At 39.0% G+C, this 11,535-nt stretch overlaps 1 protein-coding gene across 4 annotated transcripts; it reads left to right on the top strand.

Moving 5' to 3' along the window:
* Positions 1-4,146: 4,146 nt before the first annotated feature.
* On the top strand, positions 4,147-11,498 carry LOC136440248 (galactosylceramide sulfotransferase-like). Of its 4 annotated transcripts, none has more exons than XM_066436160.1 (7): positions 4,147-4,275; positions 7,059-7,145; positions 7,577-7,675; positions 8,278-8,393; positions 8,811-8,978; positions 9,384-9,491; positions 10,308-11,498. In XM_066436160.1, the coding sequence occupies exons 1-7, from the start codon at positions 4,162-4,164 to the stop codon at positions 11,047-11,049; spliced, it is 1,434 nt and encodes a 477-aa protein (XP_066292257.1). In that variant the 5' UTR covers positions 4,147-4,161; the 3' UTR covers positions 11,050-11,498. The 4 variants fall into 4 exon arrangements, with proteins under 4 accessions (XP_066292257.1, XP_066292256.1, XP_066292258.1 ...); XM_066436159.1 differs by having other exon boundaries at positions 7,059-7,157; XM_066436161.1 differs by lacking the exon at positions 4,147-4,275 and adding an exon at positions 4,960-5,650 and having other exon boundaries at positions 7,059-7,157.
* The last annotated feature ends 37 nt before the right edge of the window (positions 11,499-11,535 follow it).

Raw genomic sequence — 11,535 nt, 5'->3', positions numbered from 1 at the left:
GGTGTCTACCCCCGCAGGCGGTGACTCCTGTTGCCACGCCGCCCGATGTAACGATGGCGGGATATTCTGATCCTTTATAGTATAATACACTCTATTGGCTTGTTCGTACGTGTCTGAAGAAGTTCCCTGCCTTTCCTGTACATTATCAGGAGCGCCGTTGCGCTGATGGACAACACGGGCAGATTTAGACGGCTGCCCGCTGGTGTTCACCCCCGCAGGCGGTGACTCCTGCTGCCGCGCCGCCCGATGTAACGACGGCGGGATATCCTGATCCTTTATCGTATAATACACTCTCTCGGCCTCTTCGTACGTGTCTAAAGAAGTCCCCTGCCTTTCCTGTAGATTATCAGGACCGCCGTTGCGCTGATGGACAACAGGGGGAGATTTGGATGGCTGGCCGCTGCCCGGTCCAGAGAGAGGGTTTCGGGCGGGCACTGCTTGCTTCCTCATTTTACTGTATTGTGCAGACACCAGAAAAACAATCTATGTAAACGCATGAATATAACAATCAAATTAAACAATAGAGTAAGACTCAAGCGGTAGGGACTTTTATGCCCTTATATGAAAGAACTACCTTGCGTATAATGTTTGTTGAATGACATTTTGTTTTTCTGCAAAGTATAGACTCATTTTCGGGGATAGGACTTCAATCTAAGTTAGACGTACATACATCAAAGTATTTATCCTTTTACAAGGAATTTCAGAAGGTGTAATTTTAATGCATTCCTGTTTGTTTAACAACATTGCAGAATCTTCCTGAGAACGTAATAGTTTCTAAACATATAAACCCCTTATTAAAACATATGTGCAGCGTCGTTAGGCCTATGGTCCATTATGTATCCGATTCGAGTCCCGAAAAAAAAGAACCGGTATAGGTAGGTTCTATCAAAAATCGTAATTTTTGGTTCAAGCGACCGAATTTTTGTCCGTGTGTGTTCTTTTTTTCACTTATTTGAGTACAGAATCACTAGCACCTGCCTGACGATAGCATGCATATTACCCTTTTTTATTCGTCCTCAAATGTACATAAGAGTGATACTGAAAATATGATGTTCTGGTTTTCTCATTCAAATGCTGATTTAAAAAAAAAAATTTCGGTAATTTTGATAACCCCCTATATACAGCCAGCTTTCACTGACTCAAATAGCACTGCATTGTTTCGGGGAAACGTGACGGTTTCGTTTAGAGGGTTATCTCAACAAAAAATGATCAGTTTCCCCATATTTTATAAGTAGTTTTACCATGGATTCGTTTTGAAAATCTATAAAAATCTCTCTCTATATATATCAATATGTTTTCCGAGATGACTTATGAATCGTATCTAATAGATTATGCTTTCACTTCATATTGCAAGATCACACGTAAGCAAGCCACATAAAATCATAATATTGAATGATCGGTAAGGTTATGGCTGTGTATAAAGTTAACATTGATATGTTAATAAACATTATATGAGAAACTCTTAAGACGCTTGCTGTAGTTCTGCTTGCAACGAATTCATCATGTCACCAGTAGATTCTAAGGCTTACGTCATTGATGGATGTTTCAGACAAAGTGCCATCTGACTTTAGCCAGATGTGAGGCTATCCGCGACCGCATTTAATGTGACACACCACCACGCCCGTTCCGTGGAAGTCTTTTGCATCTCAGCTTTGTCCTCTCTTTTGATTTTTCTTTGCATTCCTGCATTTATTGTCATTGCTTACATGTAATTATAAGCTGATTTAGACTTATGCAATGTATACTCCATTTGAATAGCCCTGATATGTTCACTGGAAGACTGACTTTTATCAATTTCATTACAAAAAATTATTCAACATGCCATTGGCATAGAGCTGAATCAAAAATGGTGATTGAATGTGTAACCAGAAAATGATTCATTACGACTATTATCTTTATTATCATCATCCACTTTGTTATGCGGTTACAGTAGTGGAAAGAAATGTATGTTTGTTAATGCTTTTGAGCATCAATGTAAGTGTCATCTGTGGTGTGTGATGTCTTCTCTTAGTCACATGTAACACGGACAAACTTAACTTTAGCCGCCGCTTGCTGTTGTAAAAAAGAAGTAATACTAAATTTTTTGTGTGTTTTCGGTACCGAATAATTTGAATATTAATAAGTTAGATAATTAGATATTTACTTATAAAGTATTAATCTTATGATTTTCTAAAAGTATCCATAACCCTATCCGTCTAGTCTTATTGAAGATTTTTCATTTATTTGCGTTAGGAGAACCCCTTCCTTCTGCAAATAGAATCGGAAGACAGGGCTTGATGGTACATGGGTACAGTTAAGTGTAACCTCTCAAGTGATATCAAAATATAGACAATGCCCAGACACTAAGTGGGCTGCTCTATTTAAGATAAGAAAACTGATATTTTTTTAACGATCTCGCTCAATGCAAGGCCGTGAGAGGCCACTTTTCGGCATTGAACTAATTGAACTAATGTGGCATAGGTGAGAGAGAGCGGTGTATGTTTGTTTTGAAGGTTTGTAGGTTGTTCGGGGGGAAAGCAGTGGGCTGGGAGGGAATTCAAGAGTTTTGCGGTTCGTGAAAAAAAGCTGTTACTGTAGAATGATATTAAACTTAATTACAATTTACATTTGAAAGAAATTTTACCTGACACGGTAATTGACATCATGTAACTTTCATATTCCATCTATTAGTGAGGTATGCTGTATTTCAGTACACAAATTAAACTTCTCATCAACAAACCTTCCATCAGTCCTCTGGCCCTCGTGTTAAAATAATTTGTAGGCTGAACTATGTGACCAGGAGGAAATGACCCTTTGCTAACGTCCCATGTCCGTTCTAGTCAAATGCCAGATTTAGTTTCATTGAAACTCCATCAAAGGCTTGTTGGCAAGTATTTTATTTTTTTGTAAGTAAATAGTGTAAAGGATATTTATCTTCAAAGTTTCCGTTGTGTCAATTACTCTTCTGAATCCTCTATTATGCCTTGTATAAACATAGAAGGTCTCAAATTCAGGTCAATTAAACATAAAGTCTGTTTTGACATTTGGTCATAAAACTGATTATATCAATTCTCTAGTACATTAGATTAGAAACTTCACCAAGGTTAACGGTGATTCAATAACATGATTACAACGAGGTACGTTGACTTGGGAGGTAGAGCGCCAAGCCTTTCAACTTTAAGGTAATTATGCTCTGACAGGTGTTCTATCTGTATATCCAACTGATTTAAAAGCAGGTGATCTGAAATACTACATCCCCTCCCCTGAAGGGTGTTCCATCTCCTGTATGACCAGGTGCAGCAAGTGGTTCTGTTCAGCTGTCTGGTGCGGCCTGTAGGACAGACATCAGCAAATGTACATTCATAAGTAACAGTTGAGTAGATAATATCTGAATTATGACTTTTAGATATGAGACTAACTTGTTTAGATATGAAAATAATGTATGACTGTGTCGGTATACTAGTATATAGCCAGTATACACACCAACTTTGCAAGCAAGTAGCACGGCATCACCTGGTTATATTACACTGAACAACCTGTCACACCTAACCTTTGCACATCTACATATTTTGCTGTAGGCATTGTTAAAAGCTATCAAGTGAGGATGCCTCTACAGTAACTAGTTACACTCTATGATAGTCTAGGTTAAAACGAAAGGAAACCTGTCTGCTGCAGTGTGTAAACAGAGTGCATTATTGAAGAAATGTTTGTATTGTAAAAATTATGTGATAGAAGGAGGTCTCCACAAGTCCTTTTAAATCAACATTAATGAATCAAAGTATAGATTGCAATACATTTTGTAAAAGTAGAGACTCTCAACTTCCTATCGATGTATAGTATTAGTGGTTACTTGGAAGAGAATTAACTGTAACGGAGCAAAGTAAAAACAGTATCTATCTTTCAAGAGGGTAAGCACATGGAGAATATATGGTAAAAAAACAGCCAGCAGGACAAGGATTAATCTTAAACTGATCAGACTGCTTCCTGCCTACCTTGGTTCGTTGGTCGGGAGACTTGTTCGGTTATACGTGTAAATCCCGCTTACAGTTGGAGCAGCCGAACACCAGCCAACCGTGCCGAACTACAGCAGACCTAGCTTCCTAGCCACTCCCAACCACTTTGAGGAGAAGGTCGGGCGGCCATGTTTCCTACGTGTAACTGGGGCAGGTTGATGACGTCACAATGTGGGCGAACAGGTTTGAACTTTTTGATGTTCAGATATTTAATAACAGAGGGGGTGGCTGTATGAAAGGTCACTTTTTTCGGGTGGAGCTAATTCAGATCAACATATGTCAGGTATGTTCGTAATTTTTCTTCCAAGCACTATTCAACCATTAAATGAGTACAGTTTCAAACAAATGAAACTGCCTTGGTAATGATCACCGCAACTAGGCTCTTTGTAAAATGATTGACATGTCGGTTTGTTGTGCCCTCGGGAGATACTTTCTTCAACTCATTCAGGTGAGCAGCTACACGTAGCTTCCTCTGGGGATGTCCTTGGGGAAAGACGTTTAACACAGGTCCCGTATTTAACACTGCACGAAATGGCCTCGTATCCCGGCGTATACGTACAGGGATTCCTCCGGAAATATTCCATATCCCGGTGCGGATTTAGCGTATCCGATAAAATTAACGGATACGCTAAATCCGCACCGGGATATGGAATATTTCCGGAGGAATCCCTGTACGTATACGCGGGATACGAGGCCATTTCGTGCAGTGTAAGCCAACCACCTTAAGCAGATCTAAGACCCCCTGCCACCATACTAATTAAAAATAGCATACAGGGGTCATTCCCGAAACCTTACAGTTCTATGTCCGCGCTTGCCGCGCAATTGTATTGTGGTTACCTTCAGCACACCCTCCACCCCCCCCTTCAAACTAGACCCGCGACACGTTGGTGACCTCGCTGCGACTGAGTGATTTGACACCGCGCTAAACTCATTCCATCGATATAACATGAATCTTTTAAGCTTTGTGTGGTTTGTTATCTTTTTAATCATACGTGTACGTTTTGCACGGTATTCCCATTGTAAAGACTAGGCTAACTCAAATTCAACATAGGACGCAGCTAGGTCGCCAACGCGTCGCGGATCCATTCAGAGGGTGGCTTTAGTTAGCAGCAGTTTCAAAGGTCACATTTTCTGTAATTATGTTCTACCAAGGCCATTTCATAATGGGTCCATGGATTATACGCTTCTCACTATTCAGTGCCAGGCTTAGAAATAGAATGGAGTTTAGTTCGCACACCAAACAATAACAAAGCTCGCTACCACACAGCCAAAAAAATCATATCAACGTCCTTAATTTCTGCATATCTCTTACATTAGTATTCTATCAATAAACAAGGTCGATTTTTCATGTTAATATGTTTAAACTGGACCAAGCATTGAAGCATATGTGATACTTTGGCTGGTTGTTTGACGTCACGGCATTACTTGTATTTTTAAAGGCTTTTGACGTCACGACGATTAGAGAGGTTTGACGTCACGTCTATGTAATTAAACCCAAGGACACAAGGGCAAACTGGCTCACAGCGACTTGAACGATATAAACGATAGAGTAAACCTCCCCGCTTGTCATTTCGTACACGGTTAGTGTCATTTGTATTTGAATATGTTTTGAATCATTTTTTAAACTGGCCTCAACTCCAGATTTGGTTTCATAGAAGGTATGTTATGACTTACTATATCTCTCTTGTTGCAGTTGTTTAATATATATATATACGCTGTAACAATAATGCTTAGCAGGAAATAAGGGGCATTGTAGCACACAAAAACTAGAGCAGTTTTAGCCTTGCCTTCTTTTTGAATTTCTCATGGGTAGTGTGCACGGAACTTTCTAATGGATAGTGTGTACTGAAGTTTCTAATGGATATTGTGTGCTAAACCGTGCAATGTACATCGTGTACTAAACTCAGACAATATCTCAACAGTAATGACAGCTGCCACAAGGACCTAGAATTACTCGCTGTGTTGTTAAAACTTCTACTTATAACCTCAGTGAAAAAAATCAGAGACCACTCAGATCCAATAATATAGCAAACGCCCCCCCCCCCTACCTGAATTATACAATAGACAGTATACGCACTGCTTTCTGGTTTTAATTTAAACTTTAAAAGAAATAAAATGTTCTGTGTGTTAATCACTATAGTGAACAATCATGGGGGTTTTCTATTGGGAGAGGTGCGACGTTATGACTGCGACAGCTTGTTGTTTATCTACCACTTCAATGTCAGAGGTCATCAACCTATTAGTTTGGTAGGTTATGGGCGTGATCTGATTATCAATCACAGTCACTGTCAGTGCATTTTTTATATAAATTTGGATGAACGTTGCCACGGAGGCACAAAATTAGAGCCTTTTACAAGAGGTTACCCGTTACCGTGTTGTCGTTGTTAGAGCCATGAAATTGTGCAATGAGACCGTACTTCCTTTGAATACGCTGGAGTGGAGTTGGGATAACTTCAACGTATATGTGATAGCATAGGTCTATAACGTCACATTATAATTTCTACATACACGAAAATAGAAAGCTCCATCATCAAAGTCTTCATGAGCAAGCTGTGGTGTTTATCGGGCTCAAATGTGGCCTCACATGTCAAATGTGAAAGTTCGTAGTTCAATAGTGCTATCATTATAGGCTCGTGACGTAAGTTAACAAACTGGTTATACTACATTTCGTACAGAAGACATAGTGTGTGACCTCACGTTTGTCTAGACTTTGTCATTATCACTCATGCGTTTAATACAAAGAACTAAATAAGGATGCTTTTCAAGTAATCTCAAAGATGCAAAATATCATCAGCTTGGACGAAAGAATTAGTGTGTGTGTTTGGACTAAGAATTTGGAGTGGGCCCCCCTCAAGGAGGTGTCCGCAAAAGTAGGTATTCAATATAATATCACTAGTTTTATAATAATATCAAATATTTTACAAATACATATATATATATATATATATATGTATCTCTCTCTCTCTCTCTCTCTCTCTCTCTCTCTCTCTCTCTCTCTCTCTCTCTCTCTCTCTCTCTATATATATATATATATATATATAATTTTTCTTGCCGTTGTGTCATTAGTTGGAATTCTGCATGATGCAGCTCAGCAGAGGAAATGCAGTCTTCATTCCCGTCTTCGCTTTGGGGGCAGCATTATTACATATACATGTAAAGTTCCAGGTTTGTTCAGAAAGTTGTTGGTGTCCGTATTATAAATTGCTCTTATAAAACATGATAAAATATAGCTCACCATATCAAAGATTGTGACATAATTAAGAAATGTAGAAGATTATTTAGAATGATTGAAATATACTTATGTAAATAACATGGGATAGATACAAAAAGAGAAAAAAAGTTCGGGATAGGTTGTTTGAATGATTTTCAAGTTAAAGGAAATTTCAAATATTTGTAAGACGTCTCGTTCTCGTTTTTGCGTTGTTTACTTTGGGAATGGGGGTAAGGTACAAGGTGGAACATTGCGCTTATAAATGTTTAAACCTTTGTTCATTCAATGCTGTATATTGTAAGGTATTGTATTTTCCACACTTCGGTCTTATTTCACTAGCAAGTCTACCATGACATTGCTTATATTGTTCCAGCGCAATGATTGGGTCGTTTCAAGGCCACCACCCAAGCGTAATGTATCCCTCACGACCATGATGACAACAAAGAATATCACAGCAAAAAGTAACGAAAAGGTATTATGATTTTATCTTCTTGTAGCTCAAATGTTTAACGAATGTGACTTTAATTTGTACCAGTTGATAAGATTAGTTCTCTTAATCTTATTTGTAAAATTGACTTTATTTGCCTCACTAAACCACGCATCTACCCGTTGATCCAATGGTTAAGTGTCTAATAGCTGTCAGGACAATTTGGGACATCCTAAAACTATTGTTTTATGCAAATGTATGCCGAATATAGACCAACTATCGTCAGATTAAAAACCACGTTAGAGACAAAGATTACTGGTTTCCTGGCTTCGGTGAATCATGAGCTCTGTTGGCAGTTCATATTTATCAAATCAGTCTCCTGGGTGAGTGGCGAACAGCCACAGACTGTTTAGGAGGGGCCCCATTGAGCAATTGACATTGCGAGACTAGACTTGATGTATAGAAGCATAATAAACATCTTGATAGCTTAATGTTCAGTTCTGCTGGAAGTCTTCCTATCTTGTATAATCATGTGTACGTATGTCTTACCATGCAGACAAAAGGTAGACATTGTGTGTCTGTTTTGTATTGTTATGATGGTAATTACCCGATTAAACATAAACCGTATGATTCACCCTTAAATACAGAATATGACGAATTCAACAGAAGTCGGGAAGCGGTCTTCGCAAAGTGACGATGGACATGTATATCTTGGGTCCAGCAGTAACATCTCTAAATCTATCAGCAATAACAAATTACCAAGGTACAGATAGTAAGATTATAGAGAGTCTCCACTCTACTGAATCCACTACAGTCACCGTGTATTAATTGCCCTAATGGCTTTCACTTAACTGTCACGAAAAGTTTTTATCAGTAAAAATCATGAGCCTTCAATTGGATAATGAAATCATTAGACAGAAAAATACTGGTATTTACTTTCCAATTGTGTGTGCATGCGTTTATGTTTGTGTGCATGAAGGGGGAGGCCTAGGGCGAAAATGTCTGTTTGTGTGCGTATAGGTATGTGTGTTTGAATGTATAAATATATATGTGTGTTTTTGTGTGTGTGTGTCTTTGCGCATTCGAGTGCGTGTGTGTGTATGCGTGTGTGAAACTAACTGACCATAGCCATGATTGCGATCAATCTGCATCTGATTCATCTTTTCTTTCTGTTACACAGTAACGTCATCTGTAAGCCACATCTAAACGTTGCCTTCATGAAGGTTCACAAATGCGGCTCTACTACATTGTCCAACGTCATCTATCGATTTGGTTACAAGTACAAATTGATAGTTGCTCTGCCACCGACAAGGGACCGCTCCACCATAGGCAGTTTAGGAACGATTAAGTAAGTTAAAATCACATTGCTGGTTGAACAAGTCTTGATCTTATTAGCTATATGATATGAGAAAATAAACCTATCATACTTAGCCTTTAACGCAATCTTATCTTTAAAGTTTTCGTGGATCATAGTTCTAACAAGGACTCAGCGTAATGCTATGCTGTAAATACAGCAAATGGCGCAAAGACACGGTGATCAAGTTTTCATTCATTCATTCATTCATTCATGCAGTCAAATGTGAGACACAAATTAATTTTAACGCAATAAGATAATATCTAAATCAGCTGGCATTGAGGTTATGTTTTGCAACATCTATCCAGTTGCATCAGTAACTGACATATTACGTGTAAGGTAGGAAATATTGTTCTAGCTAATCTTATCTTGCACGTATACATATGTTTTTGCGCTTAGAGACAGTGACTATAAGCATCCCCCTGGCGGAAAACTCTGGAACATCTTTGCTCACCACGCCATGTACAACAGGACCCGCTTCCACCAGCTCATGGCTCCCGATACACGGTAAGGCGTCAAAGTTGGCCGTAACTAGTCTATGCTGTACGGTACGTCTGCCATGTTAGATGGGTATATCTAAAAGTTGCATTGTAAATTTGCAATTGTACATGTAACTAAGGGGACAAAACCTTTTCAACTTCTTTTCGATTCAAGGGGCTATATCCACTATTCAAAATGTTTTAAATAATCACGACCATAGCATTTACAGAACACGACAAATCAATACTAGAAGTTCGACTGCAGTATGCAAGCAAGGCCCCGGGGGGGGGGAATTCTCGAACTTCCAGACATCTATATGCAGATGACATATCCATCCACAGCTTCTCGAGTTATGCTGTCCATGAATACACCCACAAACACTGCAAAAACACAATATTCTTGGCAAAGGTATATATTTTCACATCAGTATGACTGAAGTCTTTTCCAACACATCATTCATTTTGAACAGAGACTTGATCCCATTCGCCGTGCGATCGTCGCACAAACACGAAATGAGGGCATTGTTGGAATAGTCGATAATGTGTCTTTAAGAACCCAGACCAATCTTGTTACTGAAAGGACTCTCTTAGATTCTTGTTGGTGGTTTGTTTTATTGCATTCTGCTTGAATATTTCAAATCTAAAAACATACGAATGTGACTGCGACCTAAGTATTGAATTAGAAATGGTCTTGAAAAAAATGTCAGTCTTCGAAAGACCAGTCATCAAAGACAAGATAAATTCCTTTAGATGACTCTCCATTGTCATTCTATACAATATGGTTATGTCACTATTATGTAAGATGTACATGATAAAATATAATTTTCCAAACTTTCATTTTTAGGTATGTCACTATTCTCAGAGAACCATTACGACGGCTCCAATCTGCTTTCAAATACTTTCATCTTCAAAGGAGATTTCCAGGACTTAAGGAACAAACCCGTCATGGAACCTCTCCCGTTGTAACATACCTTACTAGACCACAGTATTGGGATCCACTATACCGTCAACCCATTGGTAACAAAGAACACTATTGCTTTCGGAACTGTATGGCTCGTGACTTGGGGCTTAAAGAGAAGGATTATGACAACCACACTGCTGTTCAAGAGTTCGTACAAGGCATAGAAAACGACTTCACAACTGTGCTGATTTTAGAATATCTGTCGGAGTCCTTAGTTCTGCTCAAACGACGCATGTGCTGGACGTTCCACGACATTCTCTACACGTATGGACGTTCTTCGAGAAAGCAACGTTACAAACGAAACCCGCCTATCACCGGTGCTATGAAAGACAGGTTTTACAATCGCAACTACGCCGATGTCTTGTTGTACACTCGTTTCAAAGAATCGCTCCAAAGACAGATCAAGGAAGGGGGCGCAAAGTTTAGAAAAGAGGTTAAGCATTTCAAGCGCGTCAACAAACACGTCGGACGCTATTGCAACTCTAAGAAAAAGAAAAGACCAGGAAAGATGGTCGTTCCGAAAAGCAGATGGAATGGGGCTTTCTCTGTAGACAGGCCATTTTGTGGGCGTTATGGAAAGAGCAGGAAGTATTGGCATCAGAGACTACAATCAGCGTATCATTAGAAGTCAAGATGAATACAAAATTGATGACTTCAAAATGATTCATAAAGTTGTAGAAAACGGTATACACCACTTCTGAATATAGATTTCTGTACGCTTTGGCGAAAAAGTATAGAATTTGCTCTACTTCTTTCTTGCAATTATGGCATCCCAAAGAAGAACAAGAACAGCTCTGAGAACACGAGTTGCTGAGTAATCATGGCTAAATTGTATTACAGCGCTATATACTCGTCGTGTCGAGAACAGTATATTTGCCTCTAGTGATATTGATAATAAATAGCGTAATCAAGACCAAGTTGTTGGCCTTTAAGTCAATAGATGCACCTTTTAGTCATCTCCATCGATCAATAATCAACAGATTTCTATAATCAATTATTTTAAGAACGACGATGTACAAGATTTAACGTGCATTTGTAACAGCGTTTAGGGTGAATACACAGCTGGCTTTTTCACTTGTTTTTCGGAACTATTTCTCTTGCATACCTCAGC

Source organism: Branchiostoma lanceolatum, chromosome 8 (genome assembly GCF_035083965.1).
Source record: "Branchiostoma lanceolatum isolate klBraLanc5 chromosome 8, klBraLanc5.hap2, whole genome shotgun sequence".
Lineage (NCBI taxonomy): Eukaryota > Metazoa > Chordata > Leptocardii > Amphioxiformes > Branchiostomatidae > Branchiostoma > Branchiostoma lanceolatum.
Note: the sequence above shows the minus strand (reverse complement) of the source record. Positions and strands in the feature narration are given on the sequence as shown.